Below are 26682 nucleotides of genomic sequence, written 5' to 3'. Positions count from 1 at the left end.
ATATCTTAATAAATTTTGACCTAATAAAATATCTTATAAGCAAATTAAACAAAAAAAAAAAATTTCATATCGTGGAATATTTTATTAAAAAGGAAATTTGTTGCAATCAATACGGATCTCATATCGTTTACCAAAAGAAAAAAAAATCTCCGTATACCGATCTCTACCAATCTGACGTAGCAGATTCACCCATCCGTCATGGCACGTCGTAGAGGATTTCCATGGAGAGCCGTATAACCTTAAACCACTAAATAAGACTTTGATATGGTATTTTTTTTTTCTTCTACAACCAATCAGATGCACCGAAGAAGTTACATCATACACTATTTGCAGTCCATCATATATTGTTCAAGAGTTTCACCAAAGTGTTCTAAATCCAGACACATGTCCTGTGTGGTTTCGAGGTTTCCGTGCATCTTGAACTCTCTCACGCGTGCCATACAAGCGAGCTCCATGACGAGTGACGACAAGAAAACAACGGATGGATTGCGTTGCTTGCAGAGCGATTGAGTTAGTTTTCTTCTGATTTATGAGGAGATAAGGTAAACAAGGAAAAGATTGAATCATCTATCATCATCATCATCATTGAAGCAGGATATTGCAGTGGATAATTGAAGAAATAAAAGATCAGTTTTCGTTAAACGAGATGAACGAAGCATTATTGAAAGGAGCACATTCTTATGGATAGATTGAGAAATCAAGATAACATATTTGAGCCTTGGGAATTGGGAAGTATCTTCTTAGTTGTTAGGTTGTAGAGAAACTCTTAAGACTTGAGAAATAGAAAATTATGGGAAGGGCTTTTGTTTATGTGATTCTTGGTGGAGGTGTTGCTTCTGGTTATGCAGCTCTTGAATTTTCGAAGGCAGGAATTTCTCACGGTGAACTCTGTATAATATCTGAAGAACAGGTAAATGCTCCTCCAGTCTTCCATTTCCTCTCCTATTTATCATATTAAGTTCTGGGCCAGGTTGGAATTTGCATTTTGTGGTTTTGTTTTTTCTATTCGAACCATCAAAAATTCCGGTAGTTCGAATTCCTGTCAATTGTCACTCTAGTCAGTTGAGTTGAGTTTGAAGAGATTCAATAGGTTCGGTTCGGAACTTCAGCTTTGTTAGCATTAACTGAAAGAATTTAACTGGGAGAGGCGATTTTGATTATCTCTTTAGGATCAAACAGTATGAATTTCATGATGTTTTTGACAATCTTTGTCAAAATTTCCCCCTGCTTGTGATAGTAATTGATCCTTAAATTTCTCATCTGAGCTAGGTATTTTCTGTACTATTTAATGGAGTCAACACGGCTTAAGGATTGGTAACTTCACTCTTAGTGGACTTTGTGAAATTGTTGGTTTTACCAAGTTGCTATTCGGTCTCTATCTTGTTGCTGACTGAACCATCGAGTTTCAAATCCACAACCGCTTTCTGAACGAGTAGGTTGAGTCTTTCTATCATAAACCGGAGGGATGATAAACATGGCGAACACTCAGGTTTGCAGCCTGAGAAACATGATCCAACTGATTGGTGGTACTCTTATGGGTTTTGCTAGTTGCAGTTGTCTTTAAGTACACATCCATGAGATTTTGTAGCAGAGAGGCAACTTGATTGGGTGGTCATAGTTTTCCAATCCTGACCTGATCAACCCTTTTTCTCTATGTCTATTGTACATTAGATTTTGAGCATTTTGAGCTAATATTTCACCAAAAAGTTTACATATATGATGGACCTTTTTCACAGGTGAACGTATTCATATAAATGGTTATAAGTAACTTACAAAATGGAAGAGAATATGAACTCCTGTATTTCTTGTATGCATCCTTCAAGTTTATTTTCAATTAGCTTGCCCTAAATGGAGGTTACCAAAAAAAAAAAACTTGCCCTAAATGAAGGTTACCAAAAAAAAAAACTTGCCCTAAATGGACGAGATAGAATTTGATAGTTTGCTTCTGAATAGTTTATTAATGATGGTCTTATGTTCATGGTCTCATTACCCTTTTTGAGAATTGTTATGATAACTTATAGCATTATCTATGTACAGCTGTTGCATAATAAGGGTTTTCTTTTACATTTATTGTAGGTTGCACCCTATGAAAGACCTGCACTAAGCAAAGGGTTTTTACTGCCTGAAGGTAACTAACCCACCCCTCACAGTAGATGATGATTTTATTCTTGTAGACCAATCATTAGCATCACATCATTCAATAGGTATGATAGAACTTAATGGAAAAGTGTTTATATGAGGGTAAATTTTAAATGCAAGTTTTGACAAAGTATAACACCACCTTTACATTTCTTGTCAATTTCTGTTAAAATCTTACAGAGTAATTCAGTACTCCTCTTTTAACTTATCTGTGTGATGGATTTCTATCAATTGTGGAGGGTCCTATCTTATTTCACAAAGTGGAATGCCCAGCCCACAGTATCCTCATACCATATATTTAAGCAGGAAGCCCATCAGGATTTGGATGGCATATGACATGTATAACCTGCAGACTCAACCAGATTTTTTCTCTTTTATTAGTAGATATTGCAGTGCTGGATGCAGTTGGAGTCACCCTGTTGCTTGCATATATATATTTATGATATTTGTATATCGACTCTACAAATGAAATATTTTCTGAGGTAGTATCAAGGAATAAAATAGAAATATTTTCTGATGAAATTCAGAATTTTGGGAACGAAATTGATGTGTTGTAAGATTGTTCTCTGAAAATAGATAATTAAGTCTAAAAACCTTGTGAATGAAAAAGTGTGGAAACAGTAAATGACCTTAAAAGGTAATTTCTGTTCCAAATTGTCAGGGTAGAAAGATAACAAGAAATGCAGTGCTTGTTGCATAGAAACTAGGAAGTAGAGCCACTAACTAGGTTGGCGAGATAAACATCCCAGTATTAAGAGGGTCATGAGTTTCAAGTGTTCAACTCTTGTTGGGGCCTAATTGTCCAACCACCCCCTACCCCATAAGAACCCCCAGTAAAACACAAACAAACACATACCCTAAGCATTTCTAGAGAGACTTTAAACATACAGAAGCCTGGAATTTTTCATTTGAGGTGTATTCTTAAGAAATGAGAATAACATATTGTTGCTTTTGATGATTATATTTCTTTTGCATTTTACATGTAGCATTGTTGAATATGAATCTCTTATTCGTCCATGGGAAAAACCAGAATCATTGAATAGCTGAGCATTTGTTGTCTAATCTTCTCTAATGTTTCATGCATGCATGAAAGTGTAGTTAATGTTGTCCAACTTGTGGTTCTGATACCTTGCAGAGCCTGCACGTCCCCCAGAGTTTCACACGTGTGTAGGTGCAAATGAGGAAAGATTGACTCCAAAGTGGTACAAGGAACATGGTAATTGTTTTGATTCTGTGCATTACCCAGTTGCCCTTATTGGTAACTATGTCATTTGTAAGAGTTCATTTTTCTGGTGTAATTTCCTGAGAAGAAGAGATACATAACTAGTCTGTTGGCATGCTTTTTCTTAATTTTTTATGTCAATGACTTTTGACAATTGCCATATACATGACAAAGAAATAATTAACTTATCAGAAGTTACAGTTAATGGATGCCAAACTATTTGTTTGAATTTGGTTTCCAAGTGGACTAAAGGATAATGACACATTGGTTTAGAGGTGTTTGCAAGAAAAGTTGTCACTTCACAATCATTAAGGTTTCTAAACACCACTAGTGTGAGTGAATGTGTAGTTGGTTTTAGTTGGGCTGCATGATTTAAAATTAGATATGCCAATGTTTGCGTGTCTTCACAGTTATCAAGGCATCACCTGGGTGCTTAGGTGGGCTCCTTGTCGCCTTGCTTTTTGACCCTCTTCTACTCCTTGGTTGCCTACTGTCGTGTTCTTTGATTCAATTTAATCCTTTTTCGAGTATAAGTAATTGTCACTTTGCACTCAGTTGAGTTTTTTCCTCCCTCCCAGTTAATGAAACCTGCATGATAAAAGATGCAATGCAACTGGATGTCAGTATTGTAAATACCCTAATATGCTGTGTGAAGTGTAAACTTAGGTTATCACAACCTTTATATATGAATATTTGCATTTCCCACTATTCTCCATTTCTTGTTGTGCTAGATTAAGATTAATAAATATGATGGCCTAAGCAAGTGAGAGGGGATGACTTCTTAATCTAGATTTCTGAAATGCATAGGGGAGAAAAAGTTTATGATTCCAAAGAATCTGCCAAAAGTTGTAGAATACATAATTTGAATAGTCCCATAACTAGAATGATAGATTCTATTCCAGACTCTTTAACTGCTTGGTCTAGGCTAGTAGGGAACAGCTGGTCATCCAAGGGATGGTGTTTCCCAAGGCCATACAGTTGGCTTAAATCTCTAACAGTTTTAAAGAAAACTGTTGTTGGAAGAAGTAATAATTACAATATCGTTAACTGAAAACCAAATAATCACTGAGAGAAAGAGAGAAAAGATTGAAAGAAGAGGGTGAGAATCCTGAGAATAGCATGCAGGCTTAATGTCCCAACAGCTGCCCTGATTGTATTTATATTAGAGAAAAAGAGATTACTACATAGATAGTTTCTATGAATCCAACTTAGAGAAAGTAAGAATTCTTAAGACCAAACAACTCAAGCTACATATCTAAGATAATACGACGCAAGATAATTCCTACTCTTAACTAGGAAACACCATACACAAAAATCAAGCTATGATAGGGTCAGTGCCCTAACCTTTCTAGACTTCGACAGTAAGAAAAAAATTGGCTATACAATTTACCTTAGAGTTTAGCATTATATATGTGATACACTTGAAATAACATAGCATATCTGGCAATGCTACTTTGGCATGGTACAAGTGGCAGAACTTAACATGCATACAAAATGTCTGATATGGTGTGTCTCTAAATCTATCCAGGTCTTCATCACGTATAGGGTATTGTGTGCCAGACACATAACAAGCGCTCAACCTCCACCAAATTGATTAACGTATACTTGGTGTTTAGGCCAATTTTGGAAATCTGCTGATGCATATCCAGCCCCAAATTATGTTCTGTTTTTCTAAGAATAGGCCAAAGGGTGTTGGACCTTCATTGAATGGGTTCCCTTTGTAGTTAGCCAATCTAATGGTCCTCAAATATCAGTACATTGTACAGTATGGCACCTCAAAACCCTGTTCTTTAGGCTGTTGCCCTGTTTCTCCAGTACTTCAACAACAGCCTTCAGTCCTGACTTACATGATGCAAAACACTGGCAGTTCTTCCTCCATCAGTAAGAGCTTTCCTTCCACATCTCCTCATGTAGACCCCCAAGGCAGATCACATACATGGAAAGTTTCTCCCCCAAATACTGTTTTTTCTGATGGAACCAAGCAAGTAAATTCTCCTGTTGAAGCAGCACTAAATTGGCAAGCAGAAAATGCTCTCGTTCAGAATCAGTATCTTCAGAAAATCATGACATATCATGAACATGCCACTCTGCAGTTTTAGCAAGTCAACAAAGACTTAGTAGCTTAATGTTTTTATGTTGCTAAAAGATCGTTCTTTACTTGAAAATGGGCGTTGATAAATCCTTCTGCAAACATTTTTAAAACACTAAATAGAATATGTGTGTGTTTTTTTTTTTGGAAAAGTTGGGTTGAAATTGTCAGGTATGAACCTTTTTCACTTCCGTTTCACTGGTAAAAACATCTTTCCACTTTTCTGAGTCCGTTTCCCATCAAGTCATGGCAGAAAAAGAGAAGGTAAACGTCCTTAATGTAGAAGTAAATTTCTATGAACTCAAAAAACCCAACAGCCTTCCCATATCATGGGGAATTGAGGAACTTCTAAACAGCAGCAACTTGCAGCCTTTCAAGCTCAGCAAGCTTCTCAAATGTCTTCCTCTTCTGTTCCCCCACAACCTTTTCCGTTTGATCTTTTCCCTGTTAATGCCAAATCTTCCCCTTATATCCAACCCCCTTCTCGAGATTTCCCCATGGATAAAATGTTAGAAATCCTTGAACAAGAACAACAGAAAAAGCAACAACAAAAGAAACAAAAGCCAAAGATTCTAGTTCCCCCTCCTTCAACTCCCCACCCCCCTCCCCCTGCACCGGTAAACCGGAAGATCTCTTAAAATGGATGCCCCGGACGGAAGGGTACGGAAAATCGAAATTAAAATTTATAATAAAATATTTAAAAATGACAATTATCAATCAATAATCGGATAGTTATCGGACGGAAACGCCGATAGCATCGGATGCCTTCCAAATTTTTCCGGTTTGATTTGATAGCGGTTGCAATCGGATTGGACGGATACTGATTCCGGCCATCACCGTCATTCAAGACCTCCTTCTTCTTCTTTAGAACCTCCCACAAACCCTAATCCTTTTACTCAGTTCTTAACAGATCTTACTCAGTCCCGGTCCTTGTTTCCTATTGTTTATCCTACAGTTCCTCATCCCTCTGTCTCCTCAAAAGACTTTTCTGACAGAAGATTTTGATGCTTTGGACGAATCAGATTTACAGCATCTTTTCTCCACTGATCCTCCTGCAGATCCTCCTCCGGTTGTCCAAGAAGTTGATGAAGATTCCCCTAATCCTCCTCCCACAATTGTACCTCCGACACCTATTCCAGTTCTTCCGGCATATACCCCTTTTCGAAATCAAGATCCCAAAGTGTTCTTCACACTTGATGATGTATCAGTTCATAAATGGCCAGATAAATTCCAAGAATTTCATGCCTGGATTACGGTTGAAAGATTACATGAAGGATCTTCTAATCAGGTGGTCATCATTAAATTTCTCACACGGACACTTGGCACCCTCAGAGATTGGTACTTAAACCTTGGAGAATACAGGCAACTCCAAGTCACTCAATTATCTTTACCCCAGTTCATCTCCCAGCTCTCTTCTCTGTTTTTGGGTAATAACCAAGATCAGTCCATTAAATCCCGAGAAGAACTTCTGCAGATGAAATGTTGTTCTTTAGATCATCGTGATCTACAAACACATTATAAGCGTATGCTCTCTAAGTTCTTTACTATTGGTGGCATTGACAACAGAAACCTTAAACAAGTTTTTCTCAATTCTTTTCCTCCTCCACTCGAAAATGATGCTGTAAAAGAACTTTCAGTTATAGGTCTTATTGTTGATCAGTGTACAGTTGGACAGCTTTATTAAGCAATTTTAAGTTCTTTGGACAGACTCTTGCCGACAACGAAGTTCTTCAAAGAATGGGACAAAACTCAACACAAGCTTGGCTCCTCCTCTGATAACTCTCATCTGCAAATCAAGTGCAAAGATTATGGTTGCACCTGTGCTCCTAAGTCCAGACTCCCTGCTCAAAGATTTTGGACATTACAAAAAAAGCACCCTGCTCAGTGGAATATATTCTATCCTACACCTCCCAGATGGTCTCAAAAACAGTCTTGGCGTCCCTGGAAATTTTTAAAAAGAAAAAATTCCGAAACAGAAAGTCTGATAAGTGTTTTGTCTGCGGACAAACAGGTCACTTTGCAAAGAATTGTCCTCGAAAAGATCTCCGGCAAAAGCAGGCAAACCTTCTTCATATGATTCAACAATTTTCTTCAGAAACTCTTCCTGATGACCCTAATGCGATTATTGAATCTCTTTACAGTCTCTGTGATGAAGCAGGTGATGATACTTTGTTCATGCTTAACCTTCCTGATGATGATGATGATGTCACTCCCACTAGTGACGATGATACCGAGATTATGGAACTTTGTCCAGCCTATCAAGCACAGCCCATCCCTATTCCTCCCCATTCTCTAATCCCAGTGTTACCCCCAACCAAACCTCTCCAGATACCTTCTCACCAAATCACCATGCCTTTAGTCCAAGTCTCAATTTCTGAACCATGGTCTCGCCCCACAACAGTAATCGCATTCTTCGATATTGGTGTAGCCTTTACCATCATGAATCCTACCCTTCTTCCCTCCTCCTTATGGAAACCCTACCATCAACCCTTGTTAGCAGCCAATGGTGAGTCTTTCACCATAGACCTCATTTCTAAAAATCCTATCTCAATTCAGCTTTTCCCAACTCTTACCCTTTACCATAGAGTTTTAGGATCTACTCTTCCCGGCAAAGACCTTCTAATAGGTTTTGATCTCCTTAGTACCCTTTCTTCTGTGAAATGGTCTTCCCAAGGTCTAACCTATAGGCAACACACCCTACCCTGGACCTTAATCCCTCGTCTCTTCATGGTCAACCAAATTGACACCCTAAAACAATAGTTTCTTCTTCACTATTGTGCTTCTTCTCACACTGAATTTCTACAAAAGTGTCCCCATCCCCTCTGGCACAATCCTGAGTTTTTCATCAAACTTCCCTTCAAGAAAAATTAAGATGTCAATCCTACAAAAGCAAGTCACTCTGGTATGAATCTAGAACATTTGACAACTGGCACGGGCAGAAATCTCTAAACTTTTGTCACAGCATCTCATTGAACCAACCACTTCACAGTGGGCATGTGAAGCCTTTTATGTGAACAAAAGAACAGAACGGTTAAGGCAAAAACTCCGTTTGGTGATCAATTATCAGCCCTTAAATGCTTTATTGGCATATGATAAGTTTCCTTTGCCACAATGACCAACCCTCCTTGCCCAACTTTTCTTAGCAACAACTTTTAGCAAGTTAGGTATCTCCCCTGAAAATCGGCACAAAATGGCTTTTTACATTCCAGGTCGCCATTTACAGTGGACAGTCATGCCCTTTGGACTCAAAACAACTCCTTCTCTGTTTCAGAAAGCAATGATGAAAATCTATGCTCCCATTGAATCTCAAGCATTGATTTACATTGATGATATCCTCCTGTTTCAGCTACAGAAGCAGAACATGAACAACTCCTCAAACAGTTCATCGATCTTACTCAAACAGCTGGTGTTATGCTTTCTCCTACAAAGTGTACCCTAGCAACATCAGTCATTGATTTTTTGGGTGTCACTATTCAACATGGATCTTATGCACTACAAGCCCACATTGGTCAATCTCTTCTGAACTTCCCGGACCAACTTTCTGGAAAACAACTACAACAGTTCCTTAGCATTGTCAACTATATGCATGAATTCATTCCTAAAAAGGCAACTTACACTGCAATCTTGTATCAACAATTGAAGAAAAATGCTCCCCCATGGACATCTCAGCATACTCGAGCAGTTCAGCAGTTGAAGCAGATTGCACAAACTCTTCCTCCCCTACAGATCCCCTCCTCAGGCAATCGAATTCTCCAAACATATGCTAGCTCTCAATATTGGTCAAAGTTCTCCTTGAAGATCTCAATGGCACAAGAAAGATTTGTGGTTACAAAAGCGGCTCTTTCACTCCAGCAGAAACAAAACTATCACAGTACTTTCAAAGAGATCTTGGCAGTCAAACGTGGGATTGAAAAGTTCCAATTTCATCTCGTTGGCTACCATTTTCAGATTGAAATGGATATGTCTTCCTTTCCAAAAATGATACAATTGAAGCCCAAGATACTCCCAGACCTTCAGCTTCTCAGGTGGGCACAGTGGTTTAGTAGATGGTCCTTCACAGTCAAACACATCAAAGGCAAACAGAATGTATTGGCAGACTTCCTCTCCAAGCCTCTTCATCCCTTACCCCTTACACAAGCCATCCTTCCTCTTTGCTTTCCCATCAACCCTCCTCAAAGAAAACCCTAATGATAATTCTGATGATGACCTCCAGCCACATCTTAACAATTTTCCTCCATCCATATACCAAGATGTTTCCATCAGTACAATCACAGCCCGATGTATATCTGTTTGCAAAGATACTCTCGCGGTAATCATACATAGACATGGTATGCATTCCTCATGGTACCGATGCCATCCTTCCTACCCGTACCTTACCCTTTTTAATATAGTAAAAACTAGGTTTTTTCCTAAAGAATACGCTGTATTCTTCAAAAACCTCCTAGTCCCCTACAAGATAGCCCTCTCTTTCCCTTGTTTCACAACCTCGGCCTATCTATACCATTATCTTAACTCTCCATATCCCAAAACCTCTCTAGCTTCATTCCTCAGTGAATTTCAGTCCCTATCTCGTTGGTATACTTTCTTTTCGACTACAGTTCAGACCATACTAATCAAGACCATCATCCTTTTCCACCGTGAACTAGATCATCTTCACCCTCAGTTTGTTGACCCTCAACCTTCCAGCAATTCTCACTTCTTCGCTTATTCTCTTACCTTTTCCATCTATGCTGTCAATAATTATAACCTTTATTCAAGGCATAATGTTTTGTTTGATGAATGGCACCAATTTCAATTGGATGTGTGTGAAATGAACCATATTGATATAGCTACTATTCCCCGCCAATTGATTGGCACTATTGAAGATGCATGGGAATTAAATAGCCAGCTCCAGGACCTTGATATTAGCCATCTTCAGCAAGTTTGGGCAGATTACCAAGTGGATCACTATGAAGACTTTGTTGACAGTCAGCCTCCAGATGACAGTGACTATTATAGCTCAGATTAGTACTGTGTTGTATTATAGAGTATAAGTATTGTATTTTGGTATTTTACTTAAAAAAAACAACACAAAAAACAAAAAGGTCAAGATCACTACAGTGATTGTTGCATTTGTATTTCATTTCAGTTTACTTTTGCATTTGGATTTCATTTGAGTTTGGTTGTAATTTGCGTTTCATTTTGAGTTTTCCTTTCTATATAAGGGGCTCTCTTCTTTGTACTCGGGGTGTTCAGTTTTCAGGAATAAAATTCTCCTTTATGTATCTCCTTTGTGTATCTTCTCTTATCCTCTTTTATTCTAGTTTCTTCTATTATTTTGATCTAGTTATAAACGATCTTTAGTTCTAGTTCCATAGTTTGGTATCGAGCCCTGTTCATTCATCTGCTTGGACCACATAACCGGATCAAGCCTACAGGCGTGCCTCTTGCTTCTGTGACGGGTGGTGTTGCATCTACATTTAAGCTATGAACTAAATTTTAGTAACTACTTTAACATACTAACTGGTTTTACTTTCCTTTTGGTCTCTATTTACGTTTAAGATCTTTTGCAGAATCTCTGTGCTTCGTTTATTACTTGCATGTTCGATTTCTGTTCATACACTTCAAAAGGCCCTTAAGTAAAGTGGGTAAGCCTAAAAGTGGCGTTGATACCCTAGCAAACTCGGGATGAGTAGTGGTTTGACAGATTATTGATCTTCGCTAACTAATTTGTGATGCACAGGTTATTCTTTTCTGATCTTGTATGTCTGCAGATACCGATTGGAATAGTAACTCCAGCAGTGTGTTTAAAGTGGTTTATTTCGGCATGGCTTTTCTACAACCTCCCCCATCCAGCTCCTCTCCGGTTACTTCTTCCGCTCCTAAGGTCGATCTCTTGTATGAGATTAATTACGTCCCAGATCAAGAACAAGTTCCTTTTGCAACTCAACTACTCCCCACACAGTTTCCCCTTCTGAACCCTTAAACCGTTTTCCCTAAACAACCACATAAGTTCACTTTTAAATCTCTGATCTCTCCAAAAAAGGTTCCTCCTTTGAAAGAAGTTGTTTAGGCTAGTAGTTTTTCCCAGTTTCATGTTACAGCCTCCGGCCAAGAACAGTACTTTGTCATAGATCTATCTCCAGATCTCATCTAGCAGTGGACTTCTTAAGGATATACTCATTTACACCTTGGTGCTCTAAGACTTTCCATGACTTTTCATGGCCGACGAAGAATTTCTGCTGTTTCTCGTCTGGATGTTCTAGATTCGTGGTTTCTACAGTACCAAGATGCCGTAATCAGTAATATTCAGAACCACTTTGAATGCTGGAACGGTATTTTTTACCTTGTTTCCAAATTATAACATCCCGTTAACATATCCTCTGTTGCCTCAAGCCATAAAGCTTTTAGTACACCTTATTGGTGCTCCTCAAGCTTCAGGTTCCATCGTTGTTGCAACCCTTCACTATCAAATGTGCTACAGACTTCAAAATCATTCCTTTGATTTGGATACCGGTCACACCAAAGATGCTTTGTTTTTGAAGGTCGATGCAAATCAATCTGTCACAGCAGCCCAAGTTCCCAGACAACTCCCTCGGGCCGAGCTCATCAAGCTCCTTCCAGACTCATGGGTTACTTCCTACGAAGCACTCCATGCTGAACCAGCTCCAGCCCCAGCCCTAACCTCTACAATACCAAAATACAATACTTATACTCTAGAATACAACACAGTACTAATCTGAGCTATAATAGTCACTGTCATCTAGAGGCTGACTGTCAACAAAGTCTTCATAGTGATCCACTTGGTTCAATAGAAAAGAATTCCCTACATTGTTTTAAATTTTTGTCCAGTGCTTATTAGACTTGACTCATAGTATTTAAGTAGTCCTTCTTAGGGTTGGTGCATGTTATTTAACTGGTCCTTATTAAGGCTAATGCATGTTGTATAATTAATCTTTATAGATTGATGTAGAGTCCTTGTAAGGGTTAAGCTATAAGACCCAAGTCCAATTAGAGTTTGTTTTAAAATTCAGTTAAGTGGTTATAGTGCAACTCGGATTCCTATCTTATTAGAAACTAGTGTTTGTTAAGGCTATAAATAGCCAACCATCGCATGTAATAGCTACATAGTTCAAATTCTGTATAGAATCAGCTGTTGGAGCCCACGTGTTTGTTGTTCTCAGGGAATAATACACTCCAGCAGTGGTAAGTTAACCAAAGAAGTCAAGCTCAGATTCCTCTATGGCTGTGGATTCAGCCTACCTTTAGTTCTATCCGGAGGCGGGCCACGTGGGCCGGGGGGCCAGGCCCCCGGTGAGTAAAATCCTGTTTTTTTTTTTCCTTATTCCCTTTGAATGTACCACTTTTGGCCCCCCCAAATAAAAAATTAAAATAAATTGTCTTCTACTCTTCATGTCTTCCCGTTTGGTGTTATGTATCTTTTCCTTTTCTCTTTTCTCCCTTTCTTTTTTTTCCTCGTTTTTTTCCTTTTTTCTTTTTTCCGCTTTGGTTGTTGCTTGTTTCCTTTCCCGGTCCTCTTTTTTCTCCCCCCTTTCTTTTTCTTTTTTGTCTCCTTTTTTTTTCGTGGGCCTGTGGTCCCTTCCCCATACATTCGGCCCCCCTCCATGTTCAATCCTGGCTCCGCCCCTGGTTCTATCCACCATCATTACAGCCCACACAAGGCTTTTCTTCCAAGTATTTGGTAAGCCAGCAATCTCTCATCCCCCTTCCATGTCAGCTTTTATTATTTTTCTTGAATTTTCGGATTTCCTAGAACCCCCCAAACAGGAACCATCATCTCTTCTGATTTAACCATCCAAACAGATCAAATTTTGGGGATCATATCCCTATATCATTACCCACATCTCCTCTAAGTTCCAGCCCATTCTGGCACTTGTAAATTCCCTTTTTCTAGAATATTCACCCTACATCTCTAAGATGTTTCTTGGTGCCATTTGAGTTGGTCATCTTAAAAGATCTTGGAAGACTAGTCATCATTCATTTGAAGCTACATCATTTTCTGTTACACCAACAGGGATTTAGTTCACAGTGTCTACACTTGTATTGGCTGCCACTGATATGGACATGGATCAACCATATCCGATGCAGTTCCTTTTGGTTGGGTGGTCAAACACAAATCACTTTGGATGCCCAAACCAAGGACTAAACCTGTTTTCTGGTATGGCAAGGACTGGTAATTTACGTAGAATGCAGTCTTTGAATTTATTTTATTTTATTTGAATGGGTAGATTTTGTAGGGAACTAGGAATTACTTTAGGTAGGTTTTTTTTAGTATCGCCTAGTTTGTTAGGATCTTCATTGGGTGATCTTTCCTTTTTAGACAGGTTTCTATTTTAAAATGAGTGTCTTCTTCATGTATGCATTGTAATATGGTGGAGTTGAGAATTGAATATTGAAATTGATAGCATGCTCAAGCAAGTTATGTATGTTTGCCATCTCTTCTCTCTCCCCCTGCAACTCTAATTCTTTCCAGGTTTCCCCTCTTCTTCTAACCAGCCTTTTACTGGTATCGTGGCCAGATCAGTTAGTTTTGCCCCTCTTGGTTTCTGATCCTGGTTTTTGTTCCATTGATCTGTTTCCATTATTGGCCACAGTCAATATTGATACAGCCAAATTTATACCAATTCCTAAATCATTGGAAATTCCTCAGATAATGCTTTGTTCTGTTCCCATTATCTGTTAATGACATTAAGAGGATGGGGTATGAAAAATTGAATGTCCAACTAGATTAATTTGTAGTTCTGGCTAATATAGATTTAACTTTTTACTGATAAGGTTCTCATTTGTGAAATTCTATGGATACTTATTGAACTTACTGGAAGAAAAAATTTTAGTTTGAAGTGTTTGATGGTGTTCTCCTGATAATTAGGTAGACACCTATGAGCATAAGTAGATCATCCAATACAAAAGAATGCTGAGGAGTTTATCTCTTTCCCAAATACTGTTAAAAGAACAATCACAAAAATTAACCTCGTATTGTGTTCACTTTTAAACTATCGTAGCAACAGTCAAAGTGACCAGCTTATGGTGGCTTTGTCTGAAATCACTATTACTAAACTGCTGGGATTGTCATCTCCCATCATGACCATCTACTGTGTTCATAGAGGCCAGGGCTTAGCCTGTTAGGCTTGGCTGGCCTGTGTGCCATTTGATAAACTTGCTAGGAATGGATCTGTTTATATGGATTCTGGACTCTTTTCTGAGATTTGGTTCCTAACCTGCCTACAAGAAATCAATTATGTGTCTCCCTTTGTCTCCAAAAGGATGGCTATACCTAGGCTCCAGGGATTATTCTCTTTTCAGGAATTTTTTTTCTAATTCAAATAAGTCAACTATCTTGTTTTGAGTTGGGTTAAGTGCATATATTTAAATTTACGTTTCATCTTGAAGTGCTATTGGGTAGGGGTGGGCCTTGGCACAATGGTCAGTGGACTACAGTTGTAGCCTGAGGTTAAGATATCGAAACAAAGAAAAATTTGCCTAGGGTAAGGCTGCATTGGAAAATTGCCTCCCTGGACTCTGTTTGTGCAGAAGCTTTTGGCTCTGGATTTGCTTTTTTTTTCTTTCTTTTTTTTCCCGGTTAAGGTGCTATTATGTGGTGTTTATGAATTGGAACTCATCATTGCCACCAAATGGAATTTTATTTGACTCAATGTTTCTCAAACCAACTATGTATTTCATTACCTGTCAAATAAATATTTTGTCCACCGTGTTATTATTATTATGTCCTGCCAATTGATTCTACTACCTTATCTTATAAGCCCAAGGAAAGTCCGATCCTGATTAACCGTGATGTATTTGGTCATCCCGATATGGCTACTAATTGTGAATCATCATTTTCAGGAATTGAGTTGGTTCTTGGAACTCGAATTAAATCTGCCGATGTCAGGAGGAAGACTTTACTCACAGCTGCTGGAGAAACAATAAGTTACAAGATTCTTATCATTGCAACTGGTGCTCGGGTATTGAATCTCATCTTTGAATTATCTCATTCCCTGTCATCTGCCTTGATCAGGAATGTTCTATGAATTATCTAAAAGGGCATTATCATAAAATATGTGCAATATTTTCCCTAGAATGTAGCCATATTAATAGAAAATCTCAGTTTTGAGAATCAAAATCTCAGACATGGCAGTAGTAAGGCCAATTAAATTTAAGTGGGTTGCAATCCTCGGTAATCAGAGGCTTAGGGTAAAATAATGGAGAATCTTATTTGAGTTTTTATCCATTGAGTATAGGCTTTGAAGCTGGAAGAATTTGGAATAAATGGATCAGGTGCAGAAAACGTATGTTATCTGCGAGATCTAGCTGACGCAACCAGGCTTGTTGATGTGATGCAATCTTGCGTTGGCGGCAATGCTGTTGTCATCGGTGGTGGCTACATTGGTATGGAGTGTGCTGCCTCTCTGGTGATAAATAAGATAAATGTAACCATGGTCTTCCCAGAGGCACATTGCAGTAAGTATCTTTTTTTCTTTTTAGAGTTGAATATTTCCCTGTTGTTACTTTAGACCTGTGTTATTACAGCAAATTCTTTGGTCAACTCATACAATCATATGGTTAATATAGGCTGTGTATTCTAAGTTGAGAATGCATTCTGAGATGGTAAAAACAGTGTCTGTATGCATTCTCTTCATTGGGCCCTGGAATGCATAAAAAGAACTTGGCAAATCCACTTTCTCATTCTTGCCTGACCCTTTTCTTTTGACCAACTTTTTTAATTCCTGTGGGAACCCTTATATTCTCTTTAATACCTGACAATCAGGGCTTGCCCCAGCAGAGACTTTGTAGGCTTTTGATCTGCAAAACATGGGACCCTTGGGGCAGCTCCTGCTGGGAATCTCTGTTAGATCTAATTCACTTGGACTGACCTACAAATCTGCTGAACACTGTGGCTGAACCATCCATAGATCTACAGGATCTGCAACTCCAGCAAGTAGGCATTTTCTGTATTCTAGGTCTGGCAGCCAGAAACATGTCTACTGGTATGCTTGTTTTCACACTCACGCACAAAACAGTCAAAGGTTTAATTGTAAAAACACTTATTAAGGCCCTGCGTCTCCTCCTGATCTGGCTCACCAACTTCATACTTTGTTAGATTCTGTAGTTTTTCCCTTGCTGATTTTGGTATCAGAGCAGCTTTTCTTTGAAGATGACAGTAAATTTCTCTATAAAATGCAATGAAGGGATCTAATTTCTTTTGCCTCCTTTGTTCTCAGTGACACACTTGAGCTGAATATGTATCCAAATGATGTTCTCATTCTTCGTTAGGAATACTTGACTTCATCAATGTGGAACTTTTCAATTTAGTCAGTCTCCTGTTAAAATGTCTCACTTCTGTTGCAAGAGTCACATTGGAGTCAGATTTCAAGGGTGTGGATTATGTTTCTTAGTACTTCTTTCTTTCCTGTCATTTAGAATTTCTATGCTAGGATCAGCTTAGCCCCATCTAACCCACAAATCAGAGAATTAGATGTAGGGACAGAAATTAGTAACTTAGTGGTTTATGGAAGAATTTCAAGTTATGGATGGGACGGCAGAATGGATGTTTCAACCAATCAAGTTCAGTCACCTACCTGGTTTGATTGCAGCAGCAGCAGGCAGAAGACCTGTATTGGTAGCGTAGCAGTGAAGTAAACTCAGCTCGACAGTCTCAGCAGCAGTGGCAACTTGGGAACAGTGACAGCACATTTTGAACAAGAGAAGTAGAGAAAGGTTGATGGATATAGCCCTCTCAGGAAGGCTCCTGCAGCCCTATGATTTAGCAGTTGAGTCGGTTGACAACAAGTTCCCTAAATCCTTGGTGTTTAGCTCTTACAGCAAAGCCTTGTGCCTTATCACTTACGCAAGGGACAAGAATAAACTCAAGCAAGCTTCGTTAATCAATTCCCCAAAATCTGGTGGGATGAGACCACAAAGATTTGCTCAACTAAAATTGGAACTCCCAAATATTAAAATAGAAACTAATGTTGCTGAGTTATTTAGCTGTTATTCTCAACAATAGCACACTAGAAACTTCCTAATCTGAAATTATAAAATTCTAGGCCTTGTAATGGAGTCCCATGCATGAATATTAAAATTCAAAGTAAGAATGACCTAAAATAGTAACTAAATAGGATATTTGGTCTTCAAAAAGGTCTTCACATGATCTGTTCTTGGGCCACAAAATCTTGAGTATCTTTCACACAAAGGCAAAATAAAGGCTATAACACTTGTTGCTGTTGCCTAAATTGAATGAGGTTAGTCTCCCAAGGTTCTTAATAAAACCAACTCAAATGGGACCAAAAAAGGGTTTCTTAATCATTGTGGTATTTGATGAATATTTTAGAGATGGGGAACTAAGGTCTACAGGTGTTAGAATGGGGTTGAAACTTGGTAGGGGTGTAGGTAATGATATAGGTATATGATCCCCCCAAGTGTATTGGGATTGAATGGTTATATCAGAAGATGTGAGGGTTCTTGTTTTGGAGGTTTTTAGGAAGTCCTTAAATTCAAGAAAAATAATAAATAATGGGTGAGATGATGGGATATGTTGGCTGCCACTTACATGGATGTAGGAGCATTGTTTAATATTGTGGAGATGGTGGACTCATCTGAATGCAAGCTGAATACATAGCCTTGGAGGAATCTCAGCTTGACTTTGCTAGAGACCCTTTCACTCAAGCACTTGGAAATACCTTACCACCATAGTTGTCAAGGCATCGCCTAGGCGACGCCTTGGCGTCCTGGCGGCATTAGAGGGTCTGAGGCGATACTCGCCTCGGTTGGAGACAATAAGGTGGTCGCCTCAGCCTCGGCCTCGCCTCGGACGCCTTAGACCCTGAGGCGACCGCCTTATGGGATTTTAAAAAACCACCATTTTTTATTCCAAATCAAAGGCCAAAATAAATTGGAAATTAGATTCCAATTGCGAATAATCTAATGGCTGAATGCTTATACAAATGTTACATGGGATCATTTGTAACATTAATTCATTAACGTTTTGCAGCGGCCTCCGGTGATTTTGTTCACCATCTTAGGCGACGGTATGTCGCCGGCATGCTTTTTTTTTCCTTTTGTGTTTAACAATGTTATAAGTTGCCACTCGTTGTTTAATTTCTGTTTGGAGATTATTAACTGATTATTTACTTCTTTGTGACTTGCAAATTGCAATTAAAGTTTCTGTTGTGGTTCCTGTGACATAGCTACTTCTCTGTGATTTCACGTGGTTGTTATTCATGTACTATTTTGATGTCATACTCGAAACCTACTATCTGATTACTGCATCCTATCCTACTCCAAGTAGTATTTGATTATTGTTGTTTAAAGGTTATTCAACATCTTTCATACTCTGAACCTGCTATCTGGTTATTGTATCCTATTCCTACTCCAAGTAGTATGATACTTGGAATTTATTTAGGACCTACTATGTGTGGTTTGTAGTATGTTGGATGACTTGAGGTAGGCTAAATGGCTAATATTAGTTTTTTTATTATATATAGCTGAATAATATTTATAATGAATAGGGTTTCAGATGTACCATCCTAATAAGTACTAATGCACTTAAAGCGACGAATGCTCAAAAGCGCCTCGGAGGGCGCCCGTCCATTTAGATGTTCCAACTAGCTAAAACCTTCTTCAGTGGTCTTGCAGTGACAGACTATGCACCATGAGCCGGAGCGTGTTACGCTCCTAAGATAAGAAACATGTAGGCTGTCATAGCCAAGGTTTAGTGTATCCCACGATACCATACTACACTAACCGATACGTATCCATATTTGACCTAAAACGCCTCGATACATCTCGATACGTGTCTTAATTGAATTACATTACCCTACACTAGCTAAAACCGCTACACATACTCGATCGCAGTGACAACTATGCTTTTAAAATCACTGCCGAACATGTTATGCTCGTAAGAGCTTTAAACATTGGTCATAGCTGATTTTATTAATAATCTGAACTGTGTTGCTATTACATGCGATGGTGGCTGTTTATAGCCTTGACAAATTGATGTAGGAGAAACCCTAGAAACTAGGGGACCTACAAAGTGGGCTACTAGACTCTTAGAATTAAACACCTATTCTTGACAGATAGTAAAGAAATGAATTTGCAGCACTTGAAATCTGATTAATCATGCATGTAAGACAGCTAAAGTAGAGAAATAAACACAATAAGTCTTACTGGTAAGCACAACTAGACAATAATCAATATGGAAACAAGGGGATGAGGATCTTGGCACCATGACACTAAATTGAATGCAAGGGTATTAAGAAACTTAAAGAAAAATAGAGTTGTCCTAGTCAATATCAGATTTCTAACAAGGAATTCAACAACAAACAATGTAAAGGGAGTCTTGGAAAGTTTTTGTTTTAAACAAAACTACTGCCAAAGAGAGAAAATGTTACCTGCTGATTCTGGCTGCAATACAGGGGTTAGAAAGCATCTAGGAACATAAATAAGAGAAAGAAAAAATATTTTGAAGTAGTGGGGAGTCCTAGGAAAGGAGAAAATAATATTTTGAAGTAATTGCGGTATCCTAGGAAAGAGAGTAGGTGATAAGAGAGAGGGAGAGAAAGAAAAGAAACAAGGAGAAGGGAAGGGAGACTAACAAAAGACAACTAGACTAACAAAGAGGGAAGAAAAGAAAAGAAGGTTTTTTTGTTTTTTTTTCTGCAAGAAAAACATAACCGTGGGGTTTGGGGAAGAAGAAGAAGATTTCTAGGAAAGAAATTAAGTCTTTTTTGAGAAAAAAAAAGAGTAGATCTTTGTAGAGGAGAGCAAAGGGAAGTTTTCTAGTGGGAAACAAGGGTGAAAGGAGGAGAGAGAGCTTACGTGGAGAGAGGAGAAAGAACCAGTACTGCCAGAGAGAGAGAGAGAGAGAGAGAGAGCAGCGTGAGCTTTTTCTAATTCTTTTCTTTCATTCATTCATCTCCAAAAACAAATTCAATACAAGCTTTAAATAAATAAATAAATGATTCCTCAAAACCCTACATGTTTAATTCCCAAAATAACTCCAACTTAAGTTGTAAATATAACCCAAACTCTAAATAATTCATAATTGGGCCAAAATAGACTCTAGGCCCAGCCCATAAAGACTCAAACATGAAATTAAAATATTTCAATAGTAAACTACTACCCAACCCACTAAGACTAAGGAAAATAACATGACAAACTGCCTATGAGCAATGTTTCTCATCGAACCATAGGATCCTAGCAATCCAATAACCTCCGAACTCATCATCCATCCACATAGATGTTGTTGTGGGATGATCTCTATGTCGGCGTTGCCGGTAAACTCGGAACTGCTCACTGATGTCCTCATCACAAATACTAGTATCCAATAAATAGGAGTCCTAGCTGTACTCTTAACATCTTTATTAATTTTTTAACAAGTTCTAATTGAACTTGAGTTTTATAGTTCAACCATTACAAGAAGCAACTATACTAAGGACTAATTAAATAACGTGACTAATTAAACAAGATGCATCAGCTTTAATAAGGACTAATTAAAGAAAATTTATCAATTCTGACGAGGACTAGACAAGAAAAAAGAGCGAGTAAAGGGATTTTTGGGTCAACTCATGTACCATGTTTTAGGTTGTAGTTGGCTGATTACATAGGAAATCCATCCAATGAAGACCCAGTATCTACATAACCTAGCCCTAGGCCTATTCCTAGGAAAAAGAACTTAATATGGGGCTGGATCTGCATCAACTGTTCATGTGAAAATTGTTTTGGCCTCATCTTGACCCTTCTAGAAGACCTGTTGGCCTGGTTTGACTTGGTACAGTTGGTCCAAGTGAGGCTGGTTCAATTCTACCCATGTTCTACATAAATAGTATATATGGGCTTTGAGAGGAATTTTATGCACATCATTGGTTTTCCTGATTTTCAAGTTGTAGCTGTTATTTTCCTTAGAGAAGTGGTGAGAAAGCATATGCATAGCTTAGGCCTTGTATCTAGCATGGCCTCAAATAGAACTGATTGGAAGGTAAGAATTCATTTAGCCGACCCCATTTAGTTGGGACAAGGCTTATTGTTGTTATTGTTGTTGTTGTAGCTGTTCTTTTTAATCCTTGTCAATTTTTTCCTCAATCAAGTTTTCTTGCTAATTTTTAGTCGTCAAGAGAGCTTTTAACATTGAATTTGGTTTCCTTAATGGACTCATGAAGGTTCTCTGACTTTGTATTCCTTGTACTCTGGAAAGTAGTGCTTAGAATCTTAAAAATTCTTATTCATATGTTAGATGTTTGGTTCACTACATTAGATGTTAATTTTAATATATTTGAGATTAAGATTGTATTTCATTCAATTATAATTATCTGAATTAAACATGGTTTTGTAGTGGCCCGTTTGTTTACACCAAAAATCGCGAGTTACTATGAGGACTTTTACAAATCAAAGGGAGTGAGGTTCCTTAAGGGAACAGTACTGTCATCATTTGAGAAAGACACTAGTGGGAAGGTAACTCTCTTGCCGTTAATGTTCTATCTTGACGAGTAGTCTGGAATCTAGATATTGTTAATGCATCTCAAATTCACAGTTTATCTAAGTTGGTGTTATTTTTTCCATGCTGTGAACTTTCTGGAGCTCATCTGACAACAGTAATTTTTCAAAAATAAATTTAAAAAAGTACTGTTGTCACCATTTGCTTTTGGAATTCTGGGTTAGCAAGTCCTTTGATCACGTGATACCAGTCCACACTTAAAAATGTGGCTTAAAGATCATGAGAACTGCTTATTTTGCATTACTATATTGGACCAGCCACCAAATATCTTGGGTTTTGGATGAATCTTTTTAGTTGTGGCTCCATTGTTTTTGTGTAAAATTTTACATGTAATGTTTTACATGTTGAAAAGTGTGCCAGTGTTTGTTTCATGAAGTGAATATTGCAGGGTAAAATTTTCTGCTGAAACAAACAGAGTTTTGGGTATCTATGGCAGGGATAAAAATATTTTCTCTAATAGGCTTAGCCATGCAAAGGGCGTAACCAGGGCATGAGGCTCCTGACATTGTGGGAGCTGGGAGGGCCATAACGTACCGAGTCTCTTTGTAGACTAGCCAAACAAATTCATGGATGGTCTATGTGGGATTTGTGAATTGTAACAACTTGTTAAGGAGGGCCTGAGTAAGATCTGGTTTTTGGAGAGTCTACCTGGGAGCTGCGTGCCTCATTTAGGCATGTGTAATATTGTAATCATAGCATGAAAACTCATCAATTGCCATAACTAAACAGTGTTTCTAGTTACCGTATTGTCACCCTATTATACTACCAACCTGCCGCACAGCACTTTCTTGCACTAAGTCACCTAAACCCCCTTCCCCACTTCTCCTTGTTTGTGCTTGCTACCCTCCCTTTTTTCTGTTTCTCTGTTGTCGTCTTTCGGGCTTTTCTTTTTCTTTTTCCTCTCTCCCTTTTGTTTCCCTTTTTCTTTGTTTGGCGTTCCCTTCTTGTGTTGCTCCTTTTTCTTTTTTTCTTTGGGCCTTTGGCTTCTTCTCCCCCCTTTCCTCCGTCCCGTCTTTTTCCTGGCTTCCTTTTTTCTCCCCTCTTTTTGTTCTTCTTCGCTCTCGCTCCCTTCTTTCTCTCCTCCCCTTCTTTCTCTCCCCTTTTTCGCCTCCTTGTCTGGTTCTTCCTCGTTCCCTTGTGGTCCCTGCTGTCCTCCCTCTTCTGGTGCTTCTCTCTGGCTTCTTCTTTGTGGGGTCTGTTGGTCCTTCCGCCTTCTTCTGTCTTCCTTCTCCCCTCCTTTGTCCCTTTGGCTTTTGTTGGGTGTCTTCCCTGCCTTCCCGTTCTTTGTCGCTTCCTTTCGCCCTTCTTCTCTTCTTGTGGCTTTGTTGTTCTTGCGTCCCCTTTTGCCTTGGTTGGGTGGGCCCGTCCTCCTTGCTCCTCTTTCTCTTGCCTCCTTTGGTCCGCTGCCTTGGGGCTCCTCCTTGTCTTCCGGTCGCTGTGTCTGCCCCTCTTTGGCTCCTTCTTTTGCTGGGGGGCCCCTCCTTGTCCCTTGTTCTTGGGCCTCGGTGCTCCTTCCTCCTTGCCCTTGTTTGTGGCTGGGTGCCTTGCCCGTGTCTTCTGCGCCCTCGGTGTCCTTGTCGCCGCGTCCCGTGCCTTTCCGCCCTTGTCTCTGCTCCTTGGCTCCCTCGTGGGTGCCTTGGTTGCTTTGGTCCTCTTTCCTTGCTGTTTGGCCCCGCTGCCTCCTCCGTGGCTTTTGTTCCCCGTTCCCTGTCCTTGCCTTTTGCCGTTGTGCCCTCTCGTCTCCCCCTTTGTTGTGTGGGCTTGTCTTCCTTGGCCTTGTGCCCGCCCGGTCCTGTCCTCCTCTTCTCCGTGTCTTCGGGTGCCTTGGCCTTCCGTTTGGGCTCCCTGCCTGTGTCCTCCGCCTTGTCTTTGGGCTGTTTCTTCTTCTTTTCTTGCTTGCCCCCTCCTTGTTCGGTCTTGTTTGTGCCTTCCCTTGTGTGGTCGGTCTTGCCCCTTCTCTCCCCCCTTTGCCTTTTGCTCTTCTTGGCCTTGCTGTCCCTTCCTCTTTGGCTCCGCCCGCTTGCCGTGCTCTTGTCCCTCGCGTTGTGCTCTTGCGGGCCCTTTTGGCCCATCCATGGTCGGGTTCCTCTTGGTCTCTGGCCTCCCTGGTGTTGGCTCCTTCCGTGTCTCTCGCCCGTGTGCTTTGCCTCTTGTGTTCTTTCGGCGTGCGGCTTCTCCGGTTTGTTTCTTGCTCTTTCTTGTCTTCCTGTGTCTGGTGCGTCCTCTTTGCTGTGTTGTCCTTCGTCTCCCCTGGCTGCGGTTTCGGTGGGTGGTTGCCGTCTTGTCTTGGTGCTCGTCCTCCTCGCGTGCCTCGTCCGCTCCTGTGCCTGGGTTGTCCCTCCCGGCTCTCTTGTTCCCTCGTGCCTTGGCTTTGGCCCTCCCCCTTGGTGCTTCCCCCCTCCCCGCGTGGTTCTCCGCCGTTGCTCCTCTCTCTCTTCCGCCCGGCTTCCCCGTGGCGTCCTTTCCCTCTTGGGTCCGGGGCCTCCGTTGTTGTTGTTTGTGCTCCTGGTGTTGGGCCCCTGGCTCCTTGGCTCGTCCATCCGGCCTCGGCTCTCGGTCCTTTGCTCCCCCGTCGGCGTTCCCTTCCTCGGCCTCGCCCTCCCCCGCGTTGCGTGGCTCCTGTTGCCTCTTCCGCTTCTCCTTGCCCTTGCGCTTATCCTTGGTGGTGTGGGTCTCCCTCCCGGTTTGCTCCTCTTGTGCCCTTGCGTCTCGGCTCGCTTGTCTCGTGTTTTCCCCCGCTGCCCCCCCGGCTCGTCCCTGTCCGCCTTGTTTGCTGCCCCGTGCCGGCCTTGCCTTTCTTGCCTGTCGCCTCCCGCTGGGGTGGCTTGGCTCGGCCTTGGGCTTGTTTGCTCCTTGTTTGTGCTTTGTCTGATCCCTCCCCTTTTTGGTGGGTGGTCTGTGGTTGTGTTTGTCGTGTCTGTCTTGGTTGGTTTCTGTGGTCTGTTTTCTGGGCTTTCTGGCGTTTTTCTGTTAGTTCCTCTGTCTCTCCCTTTCTAGAATGTGGGCTAAGTGTGCCCATTAGTATTCTTTCTAGTTGGGCTGGACCGGTGTGGCCCATTAGTAACTTTAGCTAAGTTGGGCTAAACCATGTATGGTTCATTAATATTATTCTATTGGGCCTACGATAAATTGGGCCGTGTCAGTATGCATGCATATAGGGTAGCAAAGGGTTACGTTGCATCTAATTGGGTAAAAGCTCAGGCAGAACCCTAAGCCCGGGAAAAATGAAGAGGTCAGCTGGATTTTCAATACAGTTGCTTTCACAAACTACTCAATGAGTGTCCTAATTTGATACTTTTATTTTGTGTTGAGTCAGGTTTATCAAAGGAGCCTCAGTGGTTTGGTTCAGCAACTATCATACCTACATATTCCCCAAACCCCTCAACACCCTATAGTGAACCCTGAAGAATGTGGAAGTTGTGATTTCTTCTATGTCCTTCAGATCTGGGGTCTTTCTTATCACTGAATCAACTTACTACTTTCTGCTTGATTAATTTGTCATTGAATGGGATTATTCTGCTTAATTGCAGGTAACAGCTGTTATCCTTACAGATGGGACTCAACTAGTGGCAGACATGGTTGTGGTCGGAATTGGAATCCGTCCAAACACAAGTCTTTTTGAGGGCCAGCTAACTTTGGAGAAGGGTGGGATCAAAGTGAACAGTCATATGCAAACGAGCAACAGCTCAGTCTATGCTGTGGGAGATGTTGCAGCTTTTCCAGTCAAAATCTTTAATGATATTCGTAGGCTTGAGCATGTTGATTTAGCACGGAAGTCAGCAAGACATGCTGTTGCTGCAATAATGGCACCAGACAAGACTGGTGACTTTGACTATGTACCATTCTTCTACTCCAGAGTCTTCACATTGTCATGGCAATTCTACGGGGATAATGTTGGGGAGGTTGTTTATTATGGAGACTTCTCTGGAAAATCTTTTGGAGCTTATTGGGTTAACAAGGGTCAGCTTGTGGGGTCATTCCTGGAGGGTGGAACCAAAGAGGATTACGAGGCTATAGCTAAGGTCACTAGGCTTAGGCCAATGATTGAGGACATTGCAGAGCTTGAAAATCAGGGTCTCGGTTTTGCATTGTCAGTTAGTCAACAACCGCCACCTCCACCAGCGCCAATTATGAAAATTTCCAATTCAAGCATTGTGTTCGAGACGCCAGTGTATACCTTGCATGCCACTGCTGGGGTAGTTGTTGCTGCCTCAATTGCTCTGTTTGCATATTGGTATGGCAGGAAACGCCGCAGGTGGTGAAGTTGTCTCGTTGCTGAGGAGCTCATATAGCTTCCCGTTTTATCCTTTTCCGTATCAATACTCGGCATTCATATTGTAGCATCAATGATATACAAGTTTGAAGAATTGAAAGTAATCTTATTCACGCAAAGATAAGGTTATATAACCTAGATTTATTGTGAAGTTTGTTTCACCTCCTTCAGGCTTATAACATCCAAATGCAATTAATGCCGAATTCTAAACTCAACAGCCAGCTGGTGAAATACTGTCGATAGTTATTGCTGTAAAATTTACACAAAATGAGAATTTAATTTATTGACCTAGGTTGTGCTTGTGGATAAACCTCACTCAAATTGATCCCGCTCAATTTTGGCTCTATGGATTTGATGGATCTCTATGTTGGTTCCTCTGTTTGATGATTGGGATTGTACGGTTAGGAATCATGAGCTTGATTGTACAAAAGCTTCACGTTCTTCTTTTTCTTTCTTTGTTTTTTTCTTTT

At 40.2% G+C, this 26682-nt stretch overlaps 1 protein-coding gene across 1 annotated transcript; it reads left to right on the top strand.

The window, feature by feature from the left end:
* The first annotated feature begins 308 nt into the window (after window positions 1-308).
* On the top strand, window positions 309-26509 carry LOC149020603 (monodehydroascorbate reductase 4, peroxisomal-like). Its single transcript, XM_089148796.1, has 7 exons — window positions 309-910; window positions 2077-2128; window positions 3275-3355; window positions 15294-15412; window positions 15689-15908; window positions 21778-21896; window positions 25470-26509. Exons 1-7 carry the CDS (start codon window positions 791-793, stop codon window positions 26199-26201), a joined length of 1443 nt encoding a protein of 480 aa, XP_089004922.1. The 5' UTR covers window positions 309-790; the 3' UTR covers window positions 26202-26509.
* Window positions 26510-26682: the final 173 nt, after the last annotated feature.

The sequence above is a fragment of the Hakea prostrata genome, chromosome 3, assembly GCF_041222555.1.
Source record: "Hakea prostrata isolate BN-2017 chromosome 3, UWA_Hpros_2, whole genome shotgun sequence".
NCBI classification, from domain to species: Eukaryota; Viridiplantae; Streptophyta; class Magnoliopsida; order Proteales; family Proteaceae; genus Hakea; species Hakea prostrata.
The sequence above is the reverse complement of the archived record's forward strand: the minus strand, read 5'-3'. Positions and strand labels throughout refer to the sequence as shown.